General features: G+C 38.0%; 1 protein-coding gene across 1 annotated transcript in view; it reads left to right on the forward strand.

Annotated features, from left to right (window-relative positions):
• Nucleotides 1–2,438: 2,438 nt before the first annotated feature.
• Nucleotides 2,439–21,814, forward strand: part of NDFIP2 (Nedd4 family interacting protein 2) — a 66,659-nt gene continuing 47,283 nt past the window's right edge. The window contains 2 exon segments of the mRNA XM_006735673.3: nucleotides 2,439–2,520; nucleotides 2,523–2,770. Of these exon segments, the coding sequence (XP_006735736.2) occupies nucleotides 2,454–2,520; nucleotides 2,523–2,770 (315 nt within the window). The 5' untranslated portion in view covers nucleotides 2,439–2,453.

Raw genomic sequence — 21,814 nt, forward strand, 5'->3', positions numbered from 1 at the left:
ATTGTTATTCCCATTTCACCCCAAATACATTGCTCTTAGTGGGACAACTCAGGGCCTCCTTTGTGATGGCCTACTACAAGTCACACTGGCTTAGTTGTAAAATGGGCAAAAGGAGCTCAGTGTGGCTCTTTTGGGGATAATGAGAAAGAATCATTTATTTCATATAGATCGAGAAGGTAGACTGAACGAAGTCAGATTGGCTCTTTGTGATGCATTTTTTTTTTTTTGGGTATATTATAACATAGTGCTTAATATAGAGGAGACTCTGGAGTGTGTGACCACTTGCTAGTGATTTGGCTTTGGACAAGTTCCTGAACCTCTTGATGCCTTACTTACTGATTTGTTAAACAGGGATTATAGTCGTGCCTACAGCAAGGAGATATTGTGAGGATAAAATGATACATGCAGCCCCTGGCTTGGGAAGGATTCAATATCCATTAGTTACTATTCTACTTCCTTCCCCTCTTTCTCTTCCTCTTCTTCACTGAAAAAGTGCTCTCCCATTGAATTTTGTCATTTGCTCTCTAGATTAGCAAAATGTTCACAGAACTTGGGAGGAGGGTAAAATTGAAAGAATCTGTCACCCTAACAGGATTCAGGATGTCTACTTTTGGTCAGGTCTTTAAGGTTTTACCATTATGTTCTCAGTTCTCAGTATTGATCTGGGTGTGTTAGGTGTAAAAAATGGCCTCTGCCCTGAGCAGTAGTGTATTTGAGAAACAACAAATGGACATATAAATGGTTAATGAAAACACAAGCACATATAAAATTAAGTTCTAAAGGAGTAGTATAGGCCGTAAGTGATGTAGGAATCTAATTTCATTTTGCTGATACTTTCTGTTGTTTTGACCATGAAAGATGATACCATTTGGGGTGAAATTGTGAGGGTGACCTCTTGTACAATAATACAATAAAATGTCCTATTTCATCATCTTTGAATCTAAAATATATGAACTTAGATCAAAAGAAAACAAGTTTAAAGATATTTAAGTATGATATTATTGTCTCTTTTTATTGTTAGCCTATTCATGCTCTCTACCACTAGATGTGTCAGGATGGTAAAAATAGGAAGAACTAGTCAATGCTTTGAATAAAATTGCCAAGAAGGCTTAAATTTTTTTGGTGATGATCTCTCAATGAGTTTCTGTCTTTATTGTATTTTTGCTATTTTAACTAGCTGATCAGGCTCATTCAGTGGCCTTTTTCATTCCAGGAATGTCCTTTGGAGATTCAGGCAGGAAGTAAAGTAAAAGAGATAGCTGGGCCAGATTATGTGGGATCATAGTTTTCAGGGCATAGAAAGCAGGTCTTTGGGTTAAAAGGTACTTTATTTTGTCCCATCATACTCTTCTACTCCCTAGAAAAACATTCTTTGTGGCCTTTGGAGATACTCACACACGTGTGGTTAACCAGACACTTAGTACACAAAGTGATTCCTTACTGTTAAATCCTTCGGAATTATTGGAGTATGATGACACAACAGTCCTACCTTATTTCATTATATTCTTGTATCCTTCCAGTAACCTAGGGCTCTCTAGAGGCCTCCTTCCTTGGCGAGATATTAAGAGTATGGTTGAAGAGTCCCTGTTAGATTCTTTTTTTTTTTTTAAAGATTTTATTTATTTATTTGACAGAGAGAGAGACAGTGAGAGCAGGAACACAAGCAGGGGGAGTGGGAGAGGGAGAAGCAGGCTTCCTGCGGAGCAGAGAGCCCGATGTGGGGCTCGATCCCAGAACCCTGGGATCATGACCTGAGCCGAAGGCAGACGCTTAACGACTGAGCCACCCAGGCGCCCTGTCCCTGTTAGATTCTTATTTTTTTATTTTTATTTTTATTTTAAAGATTTTATTTATTTATTTATTTATTTGAGAGAGAGAGAGAGAAACAGCATGAGGGGATAGGGTCAGAGGGAGAAGCAGGCTCCCCGCTGAGCCGGGAGCTCGATGGCGGGACTCGATCCCAGGACTCCGGGATCATGACCTGAGTCAAGGCAATCGCTTAACCAACTGAGCCACCCAGGTGCCCCCCTGTTAGATTCTTAAATCTCATACTACCAAGAGGGGGACAAAACAATATTTAAAAAGATATCCCTTACCTCACTAGTGATTTTGAATGCGCGTTATAGGAACGTCCTAGAGACGGATCTCCCTGCATTGTCCTATGCTGGGTGACTAATAAGAGGACGTGTTGAGTAAATGGGTGGTGACCCGACCTCAGGTGTTCTAGGTATGCGTTCCCTTTCTCGCCACTCTGGTCTCTGCGTGGTGTGACTGCGTACCCGCCTGTGCTTGCGCGAAACCCGTCCAATAGAAAAGACCTATCAAGGACGGTGATATTTTTTTTCCGTTCCCTTTGCCACCGCCCACTCCCGACAACCTAGACATGTTCCCCGGACTTCTCTTACTTTTCCATCTCCTCCCACCCAGCCCAACCTCCCTTTCTTGCGACGCGAATGGGACGCCTGAGGACCCAACGAGCATGCGCAATCATTCCGAGCATGCTCAGTAGCGCACGTGCGTTCTGGGGCTTCACTGCGCGGTGGCCGACGCGGAGGATTCCGCGGCTACTGCGGGAGCGACAGGAAGTGAAGCGGCCCGGCCGGGCGACCGCGGCGGCAGAAACAGAGGCGGAAGGGGCGCTGCGGCAACGACGTCGGCGACGGGGGTGGACGAGGGGGTCCAGCACCGAGACGACTCGCCCGCTCGGAAGCCGGATCCCGAGCTGGGCAGGATGGATCACCACCAGCCAGGGACTGGCCGCTACCAGGTGGTGAGTTCCTGCGCCCCGGCCCCGGCCTCCTGAGCGCCCCGCCTCCCGCCGTCGAACAGGCAGTCCCCTTCTTCGGGCTAAAAACTGCCTAATTTTTTTCCTTTACACCTCTCCTTGTGGAGCTTGCCACTGACTCTTTCGAGACCCTTTGCTCTCGACCCAGGGCTCCTCCCACCTCCCCACCCCTCACCCGCACCCTATACCCCGCTGTAGGACACCCTCCGTCCTCCCTTTCCTAAAACTTATATTTGTTTTACTTCTCACTTTCTCGATCATTTCCTAATTCCCTGACCCAGTCACTTCTGAGACATTTCCAGTGGATTGTCTGCTGGAAATGGTGTTGAGTTCACATACCTGCTGGGAAGATGATCGCCGTCATAAATGGAGCGGGTTGGGGGGAGGGAAGGATATGTAAAGCACGATGTAGGGTGGGATGTGGATTCGGTGAAAAATGTGGGTTGAAAAATTGTGTAACTGTAGAGAATAGTGGTGCTGATCTTGTGTCTCAGCTCTAGTTAACCTTGTCATTTTGTCCTTTTCCATTTTGTTAGTATTAAAAGTGACTATTTTTTCCTATTCCGACTTTTTTGGGGGGAGGGGTAGGAGAGGAAATAGAAGTTTTACTAGGAAAAAATGCAAATCTTGTTTGAAGAATTATTTTTCATTAAATACAGGGTTTTCCAGTTCAACCACATAAGCCTTTGTATGTTAAAATGACTGAAAAGTGTCCCTCTCTATTTTTCAGTGTCAATTTTTCTAACGTAGTTTTTCCTCTAGTATTAATTATGGTCCTGGCATTGGAGGTTTCTGTTGTAAACCCTCTTTAAAAAATGGACTCAGCAATAGTTGACTCTTCTGTTGTAACTAGGTAGCGAGTTACAATATAAACTTTCAGATGGTAATTAAGTTAAACCTTTTTACTAAGGAAGAGGAAGAAAACGTTAATATGTAGCATTGATGGTGCAATTAATAGTACTGTTTGTGAAATTTTACAGATGTAGATATAATAGAACAAATATGTATTTGCACATGTGAGCCTTAATTATGAACTAAGAATTTCTTTTAATAATTGCATTTTGACAAATATGAAGGCTACTGAAAGATGAAATCCCAATATATGCAATTTTGCATTTTTCTAAGGTAGAAGCTCATGATGCTTTCATTTCACCTGCTTTACATTCTGTAAATCTTAAAATGATCTATGTTGAATTTTGTGAATATTTGTCTGTATTTTCAGAATGGTTTGGAATATACTGCTGTCAGTGTGGAAGGCATTTTTCAAGTTGTCAGTCTATACACTTTTGGTAGTTTTTTTATTCTTAAAGGCATTCTTATTTTTGCAGATGTTAGCTAAAATAAAATTCAGTAGGTTAATATTGAATACTATTTCCAGTGTTTTTTTCTAATCTCTTTTCTTTCTTGATCCTATTTGTTTCCTTAATGGCATTAACTGATTTGAATTCTTTGGGGATTTTGCTTATCAGAATCAACCATGTTCTTATACACAAGTCACCACTCAAAACATTTTAATTGATATAGCTGTGCCTTAAAATAATTTGTTATATTGTCACATTCGCTTTCAGTAGTTATGACTAGTTAAGACGTGACTTAATTATTACTAAAAAAAAAAAATTCCTAACACCAATATTTTGAAATTTACTCTCCCAGTTTTAAGATTTTTCTCCCTTTTTTCTACAACTTTCTTCATAATAAGTGGATATATCATATTTTATTTCATTTTTCCCCCCTCAACTGGAGATGTGTCCTACGTAGACTTTGAAATAGACTTTGATTGGGTGGAAGCATTCCTTCAGAGCAGAGGGCAAAAATTTGTTCTTTTAAAGTTACTGTTGGGTGGGGGGATGGGTTAGCCTGCTGATGGGTATTCAGGAGGGCACGTATTGCATGGAGCACTGGGTGTTATACGCGAACAATGAATCATGGAACACTACATCAAAAACTAATGATGTACTGTATGGTGACTAACATAACAACAAAAAATAAAAATTAAAAAAATAAAATCCATTAATTCCAGCTTTCTATATAAAAAAGAAGTTACTGTTCACTTTAGTATGATATTAATGTGTTTTCTTTGTAGGGCAAGTGTTTGAGAATCTTAGCGTAGTTTAAATTTGGATGTTAATTCCTGTTGCTTTGTAATTACATAGTTATTTCCTTTATCTAGTATAACTCTTGGTTTTGTTGAGAATGGCCTGGTGAATAACTCTATGTAGTTATTCCAAAGAAGCAGCTGAATAGGTGTCTCGTAGACTATTTGGCCAGGGACAAATCTGCAGCTCTGGTTTGTTTATACGATGAACACAACTGCTGTGTGGCTGTCTCTAGCTCAGATTTTTTGAAAACTCTGGAATGATTAATAGATCACTGAGCAGTAAACAATTTCAGTTGTTGAATGTTAAGAGATGACTAAGTAGGAGACCGGCAGATATACTTAGGGGTGAAATAGTATGTGATGATAATTTATCACTTAGTGATAGAGTTACAATTTAGCTTTTCCATATTGGAAAGCTGGCAGTGATGCGCAGGCCCACCAGGATGACTCACTACCATTAACCAATGCACAGGTTTTATGTGGAAACTGGTTTTTCTGTGGTCTTTTCTTCCCTTCCCTTTCCTTGTTATAGGGGGTCTGAATTTTGTTAGGTAAAACAATGTAGAGCTACAAAAAGCCTTAATTATTACCCTTCTAATTTCAGAAAAAGCTAGGTATGCTCTATAATTTCCTTGTGTTATGGGGAATTAAGTCTTGTTTGGTAAAGAATGAGCAATGTTGCCAAACTATGTAGTAGTTGATTTGGCTTGAAGCTGTTAGGCCGCATTCTAACTTTGATGTTCTCTCTTTTAAAGGATTATGTACCTGAACCAAGCTGACTACTAAGGTTTCAAAGATAATTCTGTATACCAGTAGAGTTGGCTGTGTTGATTGTAGCAGTAGTTTCCCAAACTCTTTTCCAGAATGCTGATACTAGATTATCTTAGAAGATTTATGACTTACATTAGCATGTTAAAATATACTTGCATATTAAAACCACGAGAAATTCTGCAGTAGAGACAATGGTTTGGATTTGTTTGACCTAGCTCTTCCTAAATTTTGATCACAGAATTTTGAAGAAAATTTTAAGATTAACATTTCCAAAATGTTAATTTTTCTGTGAACATAATGAAGTATTCATACTGCTAAGGTCTAGGTACTTTGGTCTTATATCTGGAGAATTAGAGTTGTCCTTGATAAATCAGCTGGGAAGGAGATTGATTATTGATGGTTTAAAAAAAAACATTTTAAAGGCATCTGGGTTTGTATTTAGGTTGTGCTGTTTACAGTTTGTGGGCCCTTAGCTTATTTACTTAACATTTGAAGCCTCAGTTTCATCATATTTGTACCTACCTCATAAGGATTATTATGAGAATTATATGTTGTAATATATGTAAAAGACAAAATACCTAGGCTGTTACATGATAAATAATATTATGAATAACTTAAGGTATACAAACTATAAAGTATTATATATATTTCAGTTTTTGTTTGTGACCACTTTTGTGTCTCTTTTTTATATAGTAATATGAATATCATCTAGTTCTTTGTTGCTTATGTCAAGTACTGTGAAAAGTCTTAAGATTTGATTTTACCATATTTATAGGCTAATAAGTTAGTTTTATTAATGTTTAATTGTTGCTAGTAGAAAACAGGAGATTGCCAGATCAGAAACACTAGCGTTATTACTCATAACACAGCAAGCTGCATGAACATCAGCATGTTTGTGTAGGTTTTTGTTACACCCAGTTCCCATGAAGGTGATGAGTCTAGATGGATGCATGTAGTGGGTCACAGTGGAGGAACTGAGGACCAAGGTTCCAGCACTTTTTTAGCAAGCAGCAAACATTGTAGCAGGCAACAAACAAGGTAGTTCACCTCTCCCTTGGAGTGTAGTATGTGCTGTGGTAACCTTGACCTTCTTTGTTGCCTAGGTGACTTGTTACAAGAATCCACTCAGTATCAGGAAGTAGATAAGTTTTGCAGACTTTCACACTCAGCAAGAATATGCAGGGACAGTTAGGCCCACGACAGACTGCCTTACTCAATAGTATGTGTTCTGGATGAGATAACAGATGGGGATTTTTAGGTGTAGTCGTTTACTTTTGCTTTTCATGTTAAAGAAATACTGTAGTCTTTTATATTATGTAGCTCTCAAGTTTTTGCCTTCTTGGCCCACCTTTATTTCTTTGATCCTCACTTGTTTGTTTCCTTTGAATTTATCAGTATCCTTTTTCTGGTGTATATTCTTACCACACCACTTTTACATCATTGGAGTTGCTCATTGCTTAATCTGATAGGTATTTTTCTGTGTTCATCTTGCTTGATTTCTGTTATATTGACACTGGGAACTTACTTTCTCCTTGAATCTCCTTTTTCCTGATAAGAAGCTTTCTACTCTTCTCTGACTTCTCTTTGTGAACTCATTTTGTACTAACTATTTAAATGTTAATACTTTCTATGACATCGACTGTTGTAAGATCCTACTTACTACTTTCTTCCTTCTTCTCACCATCCTTCAGTGTGTCTTTTGCACTGTGTGGGTCATATTTGTAGAGCATAAATTTGTATATCATCCTTTTTATTGCTGAATAGTATTTCATTGTATAAACTGAATGAATACACTACAGTTTATTCATCCATTGCTCTTTTGATGGACATTTGGGTTGTTTCCAGTTTTTGGCTATTATGGATAAAGCTGGTAGGAATATTTTTGTACAAATCTTTTTTTTTTAAATATCTTTTTTTTTTAAGATTTTATTTATTTTGACAGAAAGAGAGAGTACAAGCAGGGGGAGTGGCAGGCAAAAGGAGAGGGAGAAGCAGGCTCCCTCAGCAGGGAGCCCGATGTGGGGCTCCATCCCAGGACCCCGGGATCATGACCTAAGCTGAAGGCAGCCACCTAACCAACTGAGCCACCCAGGCGCCCCTGTACAAATCTTTTTATCAACATATATTTTCATTTCTCTTGGGTGGAATTACTAGTAATAGGATAGGTGTATGTTTACTTTTATAAGAAACCACCAGACTTTTTCCAAGTAGTTGTACCCTTTTACACTTTTACCAACAATGTATGAAATTTTGGTTGCTCCACCAACTTGCCAAATCTTGGTGTTGTCAGTCTTTTTAATTTTAGCCGTTCTGGTGGGCTTATTGGAATTTTGAAATCTAAATTTCTGTTTTTAACATACAAGTTCCTTGAATGGACCTTTCCATACCTGTACAGTGCAATATCTTAGCAGTTCCTCTTAATTTTTATGCACTAACTGCTGTTGTCCAGCAGGACCTACTTATTATTATTAGTTCTTCAGCCATGATGTATTCTTTCTTTCTTCTTTGATTTTACATATGTTTATTTCTCATCTGCAATTCTGTACCACACCCCTCTGGTTTGTTTACCTCTTAAATGTAAAAACTCCTACAAAACTATATTTGTAAGAGGGAGAGAGGGCGAGTTACTTGTATCTCATCTGCATCAAGGCAGAGAAAAGTTGAAAATCACAGTATTAGAGAACTTGTTATAATGAATTGTGTTTTTGTGTGTCTTTCTACTTTCTAGACCTGATGTATTTTGGAGGTGCTTCAGGGCTCAGGGTTCCTGTGAATGTCTGATTTTTATCTCAACTTCAGAATAGGTTTGAAACTTATAAATAATAACTGTAATTGAGGAAATTCACCCTCAAATCTATATTATACCAAGTTTCCACAGATTGAAGACTAGTATTATGTTACTGTGTGTTGCCAGGTCAATTTGTTTTTGAACAGAGCCCATATTAAAGTTTCTCTGGCTATTTCTGTGCTTGTAGTGATATTAACTGTAAGTATGTCACTGATTTGATTGATTGAGGGCAGCTTATTTTTTTTTTTTTTAATTATACAAATGAACAAGAAACAGTGTTGGCGAGGACGTGGAGAAATAGGAACCTTGTACACTGTTGGTGGGTGCAGCCACTGTGGAAAACAGTGTGGAGGTTCCTCAGAAAGTTAAAAATAGAACTACTCTACAATTCAATAATTACACTACTGGGTATTTACCCCCAAAATACAAGAACACTAATTTAGAGAGATACATGCATCCCTATGCTTATTGCAGCATTATTTATAATAGCCAAATTATGGAAGCAGCTCAAGTGTCCAACCATCGATAAATGGATATAGAAGATGTGGGGTGTGTGTGTGTGTGTTTGTGTGTGTGTGTATACATACACATACATACATATATATAAAATGGAATATTAGTCATAAAAAGAATGAAATATTACTATTTGTAATAACATGGATGGAATTAGAGAATATAGTGCTAAGCCAAAAAAGTCAGAGAAAGATAAATACTGTGTGATTTCACTCTCATATATGGAATTTAAGAAACAAAACAAAAGAAAAAAGAGCGAGACAAATCAAGAAGCCGATTCTTAACTATAGAGAACAAACTGATAGTTTTAACAAGAAGGGAAGTGGTTGGGGGGATGGGTGAAATAGGTGGAGGGGATTAAGAGTACACTTATCATAATGAGCACTGAGTAATGTATAGAATTGTTGAATCACTATATTGTACAGCACCTGAAAGTAATATAACACTGTATGTTAACTGTGCAGGAGTTAAAATAAAAAGCTTAAAAAAACTTAATTAAAAAATAAAGTACAGATGATATATTACATGAGCACACCTAATTGGTACTGAATCAAATGCTGGCCATCGCTTAGGCGTATTTGAGTAGTACATGATCTAGTAATAGTAAAAGATTTGTGCAGTAACAAGTGTGTTGGAATTATGTCATGAAAATACCACGTTATTGTTTATATGCTTATTTTATGTTTTGAGTGCCTCTTGTCAGATTTATGCTTAAGGTATGGGAACAGTTCTTGGATATCATGATTAACTATGAAACAGAGGTCCTGAAAGTCATTTATTCAATATATAATAATTTATGAAGTATCTCTGTCTACGAAATTCTGTTTTAAGTGCTGGTGAACAAGACAATAGCCAAATGTCATATGGCTCATACTTTGGTGGAGGAGGGGTGCAGATAAATAAGTAAGCATAATTTCAGATAGTACTAGGTAGTTTTTTAAAAAATGAAGCACATTGTGGAATAAATAATACATTTTATCAATACTAAAATAGCAACAGAACAATAATGATTTTGCATTATGTCAGGAATATGCTAACTCTGCCAAGTGCTTTACACATATGAGCACATTTAATCCTTAGACCACTTCTGTGAAATAGATAATATCCTGATCCTCACTTTGCAGATGAGAAAAAAATGAGACATAAAGAGGTTATATAATAGGCTTAGCTGTGATGGATCTGGTATTCAGATTTTGTTGTTATTGTTTTATATTGCTTTATAACAAACTACTCCATATGCGAGCATTTTATTATGTTTCACGATTCCATGGGTTGGCTCTGATCAATAAAGAGGTTCTTCTGCTCCATGTGATGATAGCTGGGGCTACAGCCGTTTTGGGGCTTGATTGGGTTGGAGTGTCCAAGATAACTCATTCACTTGGCTAGCAATTGATGCTGACTGTTGATTGGGAGCTCAACTGGCACTGTTGACTGGATCATTTCAGTGCTCCTCTGTGCTAAAGTTTAAAGCAGTCATAGGTTCAGCCCTGTTCAAAGGGAGAGGAAATAAACTCCATCTCTCAGTGAAGGAGAGGCATGCATATACATGCAGGTAAGAAATTGGTGGTGACCATCTTTGGAGATGTCACACCAGTTGGTTTGACCCCTCAGTTGATTGGAATCAGGATAATCAGAGAACTTCATCCATTCTGAAGGGTATGGCAGTCAGGCTGAGGCTTGATTGAACTGTTCTAGTTGATGAGTATTTCAAGTGTGATAGTGGCTTATGGTGAAAATTAGTTTGTTGGTGTAAGAATATGAAGAAAACTTTGTGACTAGAGCCAGATGAAGGGCGTTGGCTGAGAGTGAAATGGGACAGACCATAGAAATTTTATGAATTTTGTAGAAGAATGGAATTTTCATTTACAACTTTGGTTTATAATTTTTGTTTTATGAAAGCAGTGAAGTCTAGCTACATAATTTGTAGGTCCCAGTGCCAAATGAAAATATGGGTTCCTGGCCTGGGGCAGGGAAGCCAGTCTCCCCTTCCTATAGGTCTGCTTTCTCAACCCACAGCAGATGGACAACTCCCAAGGGATTGTATCCTCCGTGCCAGGACTTGCTCCATACCTGAATCAGCCACAGGAGGAAACCTTGCTGGTTTACCTGTGAATGTGTCACAGTGATGCCAGCCTGGGATGGGGGTGGCTGGTGCCTTGTTATTCCCCTAGTCATGGGGCAAGGGTGGGGAGGTCAAGCAGAGCCAGAGGGTTCAACTGACTGAGAATCCTTCCCGGGGAGGCAGACTTCTTATGGCTTCTTCTGAGCCTTGGCACATGCACTGTTGTCTCATTGGGGTTTACTTATAAAACTCAGATTCAGAGATAAAACTATTAAAAATTTTAAGATGGTGACCATAGAGCATTAAACCCCAAGCATGGGGCCTTCCTGAGGCAGGGTTCTTAGTGACTACACTGGTCATGTGCTCATGAAGGTGGCCCTGAAAGTGGTCTTACTGTGTGGGGGGGTGGTGGTGGTGGTGGTGATGATGATCTAGACCAACTTCTTCTGTAAAGGGCCAGATAGTAAATATTTTAGGCTTCCCAGGCCATGTGGTCTGTGTCATAACTTCTCAAATCTGCTGTTGTAGTGCAAAAGTATCCATACTTAATATGTAAACAGATTAATGTGGCTCAAAAACAGTGGGCTAGATTTGGCTTGCTGTAATTCACCCACCCCTGATATAGATGTTATGGTAATATACCTTAAACAGTCCGGAAGCTTGGGCCTGTTGTCAGATGCTTCTGACAAATTTTTTATTTCACCCAGTCTAGAAACAAACCCTTAGGACTGTGGTAAGGTTGTTTTGCATCATTTACTTCTACTTGGTAATCAGTCAACCGCCTAGTCTGTCACTAGAATTGGGGTAGAGATGAATGGGAGTGGAATAGAGTATAAATTTTTTCTGTGAGAATGGCAAAGACAGACTTCTCATGCCTGGTAGAATCTTCATTCTGTTGGAGTGGTCACCTCATTGAGGCCCTCTTGGCCATCTTTTTTTTTTTTTTTTAAAGATTTTATTTATTTGACAGAGCACAAGCAGAGGGAGAGAGAGGGAGAAGCAGGTTCCCTACTGAGCAAGGAGCCCGATGTGGGACTCGATCCCAGGACTCCAGGATCATGACCTGGGCCGAAGGCAGCCGCTCAACCGACTGAGCCACCCAGGCGTCCCTCTCTTGGCCATCTTATTTAAAATAATTATATACCCTTTTCACAGTACTCCCTAACCCCGCTCTCTGTTTCAGTTTTTTTCTGTAGTACTGATCACCAACTGATACTCTCAATATTTGTGTAATTAATTCCTACCTCCTCCCTTCACCCCAGGTGTAAACTTCATGAGGACAGGGATTTTGTCTGTTTAGTTCATTGCTATATCTTTATATCTTTCAGTACCTGGCATATGGTAGGCATTTAGGGAGTATTTGTTAAAAATGAATGAATGAATGAATGTTGCTAGCTCAAGACCAATTTTGTACACTCAAAATCTTGCTTATTTTATTCTGTTTTTATATTTGTTTTTTTCATTGCTACTGAGACTTGGGCTCTTGGTAGTGGTGTTGGTGGTAGTTGTGTATCTGTATTACCTTCCAGTTTAATGTATACTGCTTAGTCTTTGTGTGTGTGTGTATGTATATAAATATATGTGTGTGTGTGATTGGCTCCTCCTGGAGTTGTTCAGTAAGTAACATGTGAAGCCATATGCTGCGGCCCTGCTTAGTATCTTCATTAATTGTGGAGTTGTGGGTACTCCTTTGATTTTCTCATGTTTTATATTGATTACTTAGCGACTGTTTTCTTTTTATTTTTTCTTTACTGTCAGACTTACATTCTAAAACATTGTCTCATTGTATGTCTATTAATAATATTTTAGAATTTTATGTCTTTTATGTATGTAGGCCTGACTTCAGTTTAGATAACTATGGAATACATTCTGCTGACGTTTATTAAATGTAAATTTACTGACAAGATCCTTGTAATTAAGACTAGCCTACCTAGCATGTGAGTATAAATCATCCTGTATCTGTGTTTTAACAACCATGTTGTTATGGTTTCTTCCAGTTTGATTACTTAGCTGGAATTAAGGTGTGGATAAAATTCTTGTTAGAGACATGCCGAATGCAAGTTGGGAAATGCTGCAATGGTCTAATATTTACTATCAGATTATTTCAAAGGTTTGACTTGCTTATTTTTAAGATTTGTTTGAACATGAACAGTTTAATATTTTCGAAGTTTAGGAGTGTGCTGTGGTTTAGTTTGTCTATGATGTTTCTCCAGAATTACCCATTACATTGTGTAAAGAAATTGTGCTGCTTGGCATCGGCTTTGAGAATCAGGAAATAAACTGGATGGTTTACCTCTTTACTAATTTTGAGGTGCTTACGACTTGTAGACTTCAGATGTTGGATTGAAGAAGTCCAGTAGTGACAGTTTTTATAGAACATTTGTTCTCACTGAGAGCTTTCATTTATCAACGTGACTTTTTGTGTGATTTCCCCAAAAGAGGAAGGGTTTTGAAATAAATCTTGACCCTTTTTAAGTTTTTGTTTGTAACCTTTAGAGAACAACATGAGCCTTTGCTTACCTCCCCTCTGCTTGGTTTGTTATTGCCCTGCACACGAGCCAAATTTTGAACTACATTACTTTTGTTCTCTTGCTCTGCCCCTCTCTAACCACCACTCTGAACCATGCTTTCTGGCCTTTTGGCATTTGAACAAATTATTCCCCTTTTTCCTTTTCTCCCTCCTTCCTCCAGGATTAATTTCTATTCTTTATTCAGATCTGTTTAGATGTTCTTTCCTCCAGAAAATCTTCCTTCACCCTTTGCTTTCCCCCCTTCATTTCCCCCTTTAACTACCAAGTTCTGTGTGTTCTTTAACACTGTGCACTGATCCCTATCATTTTTAAACAGATATTTATTTATTTGAGAGAGAGAGAGCACTAGCGGGGGGAAGGGGGGAAGTAGGAGCAGAGGCAGAGGGAGAAGCAGACTCTCCGCTGAGCATGGAACCTGGTGTGGGGCTCGATCCTGGGACTCTGGGATCATGACCTGAGCCAAAGGCAGACACTTAACCAACTGAGCCACCCAGGTGCCCTGCACTTATCCCTATCATAGTTCTTATTCCATGGTATGTATTTTGTAAACTCAGTGGGAAGTAGAGCTTAGATTTCTCTTGTTTATAATAGTATATAGCATAGGGGCGCCTATGCCGATGCCAAGCAGCACATGATCCCAGGGCCCTGGGATCGAGCCCCACATCAGGCTCCCGGCTCTGCGGGAAGCCTGCTTCTCCCTTTCCCACTCCCCCTGCTTGTGTTCCCTCTCTCACTGTGTCTCTCTCTGTCAAATAAATAAAATCTTTAAAAAAATAGTATATAGCATAGTTCTCGGCAGTCATAGGTACATAGTACATACTTATTGAAGAAATAGATGAAAGTCTTTCTGAATGACTTCAAGTGTATACGTGAGTTTACTGGTGTATTATCTTTTATTTATGAAATGAACAGTTTTGCAGAGTTATGTTAAAACAACAACAGTGTATTGCCCAGCCTATACAATGATATTCTTGATGTCTCTAGTTAGGGTAGATATTTTCTTTTTAGAATAGTGCTGAGGGGTCATTTAGATGAATTCTGCTGCTTTTACATAATTCCTCATCTGACTGATGGCTTGTATTTGCAAAATAGTTAACTATGGTTAGGTTATTTGGTCTTCCTATGGAAAGAAGGAAAATAAACTGTTTCCAAGCGTGTAAGTTATTTAGTGATCATTTTCTTCAACCTGCTCATTTTAGAGAAGATTGACTGAGGGAGGGTCTGGTCGAGGTTATGCAGCAAAGCTTGGAGGACAATTTTACTTTATTACCTGCAAACATATCAGTTAAGTTAAAATGTTACATATTATATATTATTATATATAATATATTATTATTAAAATAAAATGAGAAACATGAGTCTCCTTTTGTCTTCCTAGCCTTTCTCCTCAAAAGAAAACAATCTCTTTTAGCTGCTTTAACTCTTGTGTTTTTAACATATATGTATATTCTTTTATTTGTTGATTTATTAATCTTACAGTTGACCCTTGGACAATGTGAGGGTTAGGGGTGCTGCCTGCTTCCCCCACCCCTCGCCAGTCCAAAATCCGAGTATAACTTGACTCCCCCAAGATTTAGCCTACTGCTGACTAGAAGCCTTACTGATAACAAACAGTTGATTAACACATATTTTGCGTATGTATTATATACTGTATTCTTACAATAAAGTAAGCTAGAGAAAAGAAAACTATACTGAAAATACAGTTACAGTACTGTACAGTGTCAGAAACAAATCCATATGTAAGTGGACCCACACAGTTCAAACCCATGTTGTTCAGAGGTCAGCTCTACCTTGTTTTCTTACATGTCCCCTTTCTCCTCCCAGATCGTGATCTTTGTAGTCTCACCTCTGGGGTTCAAATTTTGGCTCCTCACTTAAAGCACTGTAACCTTGGGCCAATTACTTCACCTCTCTATGCCATTGCTTCCTCATCTATAAAGTAAGGATAGAACAGATATAGGACCTACTTCATAGAATTATTGTGAGGATTAAATGTATGAAAGGCACCTAATCTTTAGCTAAATCAGTAATTAGTATTTACATTTTATGACATGAAAATACTGTTCACTACTGAGTCAGGTGGTGTAATTTCTATAACTTTTAGAATTTTTAATGGAGTTGCCTAATTTTTATTTCTTTATTTTTTCTCTGTGTCTTTGTTAATTCTTTGCATATCCTGTGATGATTTTTAAAATTTGCTTTTCAGCTGTATTCTTTGTATGGTCAAAAATTATTCGTTCCTTTATTTTGTTCTTTGAAGATGAACGTTCTTAGAGCCCTTCTCCTCCCGTTTCCATCTGTATGTACTGTTTGTTCTCTAGGCCTGGTACAGAGCTATCATACTGAGACTTTTTTCTTCAACACTTTGTTGGATCCTCTGTTTCTTGAATTCTAAGTCTTACTCTGATTTTGGTTTACTCTCTTACTTTAGTGGGACATGTTTTCTAGTAGGTTCCTAGGAAGAAATGCCTAGAGGTAAAATTCACTCAAGAATTTTGTTGTTTTGTTTTCTGTTTACCTAAGATTCTTTCTCTGTCATTTTCATTGATTTCAAGGTAATTTTGCTTTACTTCCTGGAACATAGTTATAATTGCTGCTTTAAAATCCCTGCATGGGAACTATAATCTGAGTCATCTTGGAATTGGCATCTCTTGATTGCCTTTTCCCCAGAGAATGATTTATATTTTCTAGTATTTTTTATTTCTAGTAATTTTGGATTTTATCCTGGATCTTCTGAGTTTTGCTGTGCTCCTCTGGAGAATATAGATGTTTTGTTTTAGAGGCAATCAACTCAGCTTTAGATTTTAAGTACTGTTTCACACTCTGTGTGCTGTGCATTTGAATTATATTCAAATATAATATTAATTCCTTAGGCCTTTACTAATCTATTTTGGGTCAATCTTACACATGCATGATTCCAGAGTTAGTGATTTCTCCTCACTTTCTGACTGGTGGGCTCCATTTCATGCTTCCCTTGCTAGAAATAGCAGGATTTCTATTGGGTTTTTGTAGCTCAAGCCGTGGTGCCTTTCCACAACTGTGGTTCTGCCTCAGAGCCAAGCTGCAAAAAGAAAGGTGGGGGGTGGGGGAAATTTCTGCAGGTTGCTTCCTCAAGTTTTAACTTCCCTCCACATCCCTCTTTTTTTAAATGTTCAGATTGCTCAGACAGTTGGGTTGTTTTGTATGTTGTCCCAAGTTTATAGGTGGGATCGGTGGGAGGCTTGTACTGTCGGGACCTGTACTGCCATGCTGGAACTAGACCCCACTGTAGATTCTTGAGATTTTTGTGTTTCTACTTCCTACATTAACTTTCTTCCTAATATTTTTGTTTTGTTTTTCTTTCATGTTGGAGGTTTTCTCTAAATCTGGGTGCTCCTTCTCTGCCTATTTGTATTTTATAAGCTGTGTTTATGTGTTCTTGACTTATTAATTGGTGGGCTTCAGTGTTGTTATTTTTTGGTGAACCAACCAAGAGATAACAAAGGTCAGTGTCTGCAGTTTAGTTAGGAAGCTATGGCAGTAGTTGAGCTAAGAGGGAGTGGTGGCTTGGATTAGAGTAGTGGCATTGAAGGGAAGTAGATGGGTGGATTCAAAGATGTGTGTAGTGTGTATGTGTACTCCAGTCAGTATTAAAAGTACTCATAAAGGTCATTTTGTGGGAGAGTAGATCACTACCCTTGATTTTTTTATTGGCAGCATCTTGAAATAGAAAGAGCCTGAGTTTGGAGACAGTACAACCTGTATTTGAATCTTGATTTTGCTTCTAACTAGGTGTGTCAGTTCAGTTACTTAAAGTTTGTTCCACCATACTCATCATACCCAACTATACTCAGAGGGTTATGGTAGAGACTAAAGTCGATGATATATGTAAAGTGCCTTTGTTTTGTTTTTTAAAACAACACTTACATGGGGTTTTTACTATGTCAGCCATTATTCTAAGTATTTACTGATGTTAATTTTTGTAATCCTTACAAAAACCCTATGAGTAAGTATTTCCTGTTTTAGATGATACAGCTGAAGCCCAGACAGGTCACAGAGTTGATTAGTGCCGAAGCCTAGATTTAAATCTAGAAAAATTGATTCCAACCCTCATTACTTAAACCCAGTATGCTTCTGATTCTTAGCCCAATGCAGGTGATTGAAGATAGGCTCAGAATCAGAACTATTTGTGCTAGTATTTTATTTCATTTATCTGTATATATGCCTACACAGTGCTTCTCACTGACCCAGTTAAAAGCAAAATTACTGTATAATGAAATACTTTCAAGTCTTTATCAGTGTTTTAGTTATGCTAACTAAAGATGAGCAAAATGCAGTCTTTCAGAAAGTAAAGCATTTAGATTACCAGGTTCCCCCCGCCCCAGAAGTATTTGGTAATTTTTTTTTATTATGTGTGTTGAGGTTTGCTGACAATTGGAATTTGACTATCAGAGGGAACCACCTACTCAGTTTCTTTCTGGAAAGTAATTTTGCTCTGTTTTTTTCTCTCTGGAAAGTACTTTTGCTCAAGTTATGACATGTTTTTGTCTTGTACATCTTTGCTCCTAGTGCAAATCAATATGGTAACGGAATTCATGTGTGTAAATTTTTATTAGAAAATGCCAGTCATGTCAAGTTGTGTGGAAAAACAGTGTAATTGTGTTTCTGTATTGACCAATTTTTAGAAATGTGACAGTATAGTGATCTCTGTAATATGAGGATATTATTGTTTATACGGGAATAAGGAAATACATAGGGTGAATCAGTATAGGAGTACATGATTGCTAACTTTTTTGAAAGGAACAGAGAGAGAACATGTGTGTGTTTGGCTTTTGATATTATGAAGTTATTGAGATTATGTATTTAGATTTATTAGCCAACTTTTGAGGGTTTGCTTTGGCATATAACACTGATGGAGGAGTCCTTCAACTTTTGCCTGCAATGGCATCTTGGCATTTGCTGTGCTTCCTGGATGAATCATTAATAGCTTGTCTCTGTAATTGATATTACTGTACTTAGTTTTGCTTGAGGATTCTGTTTGTAGCTTCTCTGTGTTTATTGAGGGAAAATTGAAGTTTCAGGCCTGGGTCCTTCCTGGTCTTGGCTCTTTGGTTTACCTGTGATAGAATATGCAGACTTTTATTTTCCTTTTATTCACTCTGTTGCAGCCCTAGTCATACTGTATCATGGCCTCGCCTCAGAGCTCCTTGTTGTTAGAAGCTAGAAGTTCTGGGGATTAATGGGTTGGGATTTATACCCATTTCTTGCACCCAGTATAGTACCTAGAACATACTAGGCACTTAGTAAATGTTAGTTGAGCAACTGTTGGGTAACTGACTACTGAATGGAGATGAATGATTCACAGAAAGAAGATGAGGTTCAAAACCCAGTCAGGATTATGCAGCTAGGAGGTGGTAGATACCTTGAATTTTTATCTTCTGGCATCAGATTATCTTCTTTTCTAGTTTATTCATTTAGCAGCTACCCAATCATCTAAGAGAATGTAAAATCAGAAAGATGGTACACCATGCTAATTTTTTAAATGACAAATGAATGCTTGTAATAGTAACTTTAACACTATTACTGGGGGTTAGTTGCCTTATCCCCTTGCAAATGAAACTAAATCATACCAATTACACTCTCCAGCTTCAATCCAGTCTGTGTGTTAGATGCAGTCTCCACAGCTCTTGGTTCAGTTTTAGCTAAGACTCTTTAAAGTTGGCAGAGTAAAATAAGAACCCCTACAAAAGAAACAAAATGAATAGTCAGAGGTAGGAGGAAAACCAGAAGGAAATGGTTCTCTGGAGGGAGGCTAAAGAAAAACCAATTAGAAGTACACTCAATTGTGTTGAATGTATTAAAGATTTTCTTATAATGAGGACTGAAAAAAAGACTTTTGGATTTAACAATTAGGTAGGTGTTCTTAGCAAGAGTTCTTTGAGTGAAAGCCAGTTGGTAATAGATTGAGAGGAAATGAGAATTAAAAGTGCACAGAATAAGAATAGATCTCTCTCTCTCTGTCTCTCTTTTTTAGGATGTTTGTCACTGAAGGAAAGAAAGGAGAGATGGAAATAGTTCAAAAAGCACAACAGGGAAAAAAAACCCTTTATTTTTAGCGGATGGCAGTTTTTCTCTTTTTTTAAGTATGGCATGAATAGAATATCCATGTGGGTAGAGAAAAAGAAATTAGTGGAGAAAGGAAGGAGAGACATAATTTAAAGCAAAAACGATTCTTTGGGAGGCAGGATCTTCTCTGTACAGTTATCTGGCATTTAGGAGCAAAGAGTGTATGTTAGGATGGATGCCATAATGCTAAATACAGAGATGCAGGGGAGAGAAGTTGAAGGAATTTTTGCTTGAAAACCTGTTCTCCTCTGTGAAGTAGGAAGCTCCGAGGTTGGAAGTAGGGAATAGATTGGCAGAGCTGAAACACCTGCCATGGTGAGGACTCGTTCTGACGGCCCTGCTGGGATCAGAAACTAAATTGTAGTGGCACAATTGTATGATTTGTTTTCCTCTCTCTACCAGGAGAAGAGCAGTTAGACTCATTCCAAATTGGATCTCAATAGGGTAGATGTATCAGAGGATATAGGAACTAGGAAATTGAGTGTGAGTGTCATGCAAGTTTTTCACTTTATAATCCTGGCTATGTACGATAGAAAGTGAAACCAGATGGTAGTGAATGGAGGCCCCAAAGAACAGATTTAGTGGAAGTTAAGGGAAAGAGAAAGGTAAAGGCCAGGAGGTTGTGACCACGTACTAAGATGTAGAAATCTATCTTTTTTAGTAGAAGAGGAATAGATGAATATCATCAGGTCAGGAAAGTAGTGAACTGAGGTAGTCTCTGGAACACTCAACTCTGAATATTATTACTTCCTGTTTTATAGCTGAGGTGTTAAGTTGGTTTAGTGATCCTGTAATATAGTAGGATTTAAGGCAGGGGGGATGATATTGGGGGTAGAGAGCTGGCTTGTAAGTTTTACTGACTGGGGAATGATTTTTGACCCTTGTAAATAGTAATATCAGGATGTGAGTGGGTCTGACAAGCTGTATAGACAGTGTGAATTTTAAGAGAGCCTCTTGATCTAGAATTGGCATCATCTAAGAAAACTTTACTTGTCTTCTTGTTCCCAGATAAGGGGGAGCTGTGGGAGGATTAACACTTTTGTTTGAGAGGTCTTTGAGGGATATAATGCCATTCCAGGGAAAGTTGGATTTTGATTAAATACAGAGAAATCATTTTGTAAAGTGACTGAAGGTGTAGAGGTTTTTCATGATCTACAGGATTTCTAAGAGTGGATTGGAAATTGTTAGAAGCTGGATTGTAGAGTTTAAGTCTGTTGGTTTTTATATAATATGTTGTTCTATTTTCTCATTATATAGCATTTTCTTTTTTTAAATATTTTAATTTTCTATAAGTTAGAAAACTTGACACTGCAAAATTTCTCAAAGATACTGAAAGAAAAAAAATTTTTATTTTAAAATAAAATAAAAGTTATTTTATTTTAAAGTAATTTTAGACTTATAGAAAAGTGTGGAAAAATATTGCAATGAATTCCTGTATACCATTTACCCAGTTTTCTCAAATTTTGACATTTTATTATATTTGCTTTGTGATAATCTCTTTATATGTATGTACACATACAAACATATACTGTTTTTTTCCTGAAACATTTGAAAGTAAATAGCAGACCTGCTGTCCCTTTACATCATCTCAGTGTATATTTTCTAAAAACAAAATCATTCTCTTATAAACTACAATGCAAATTATTGAAATCAGTAATAGTTGTATAATAATATAAACTGTAAACAAAGTTCACCAGTTTCCCAAAGATCTTTTAGAGCAAAAGAAAATACATTTTTTACAATATCAGGATTAGTTCTTTAGATTAAATATTGTGCTTAGTTATTGTGTCTGTTAGTCTCTTCTAATCTGAACGGTTCTCTAATCTTTTTAGTCTTTCATGACAGTGTTTTGGAAAGATTCGCATCGGCTGTTTTGTGGTATACCCCACAAATGTCCATTTTTTTTCTTTTTTTTTTTTTTAAAGATTTTATTTATTTATTTGAGAGAGAGAGAGAATGAGAGAGAGCACATGAGAGGGGGGAGGGTCAGAGGCAGAAGCAGACTCCCTGCCGAGCAGGGAGCCCGATGCGGGACTCGATCCAGGGACTCCAGGATCATGACCTGAGCCGAAGGCAGTCGCTTAACCAACTGAGCCACCCAGGCGCCCTAGAAACACCATCTTAAATGGCTGCATGGTGTTCCACTGTATTGATACTGTGT

This window comes from Leptonychotes weddellii, chromosome 3 (assembly GCF_054177405.1).
Source record: "Leptonychotes weddellii isolate Sample4059 chromosome 3, ASM5417740v2, whole genome shotgun sequence".
Classification (NCBI taxonomy): Eukaryota; Metazoa; Chordata; class Mammalia; order Carnivora; family Phocidae; genus Leptonychotes; species Leptonychotes weddellii.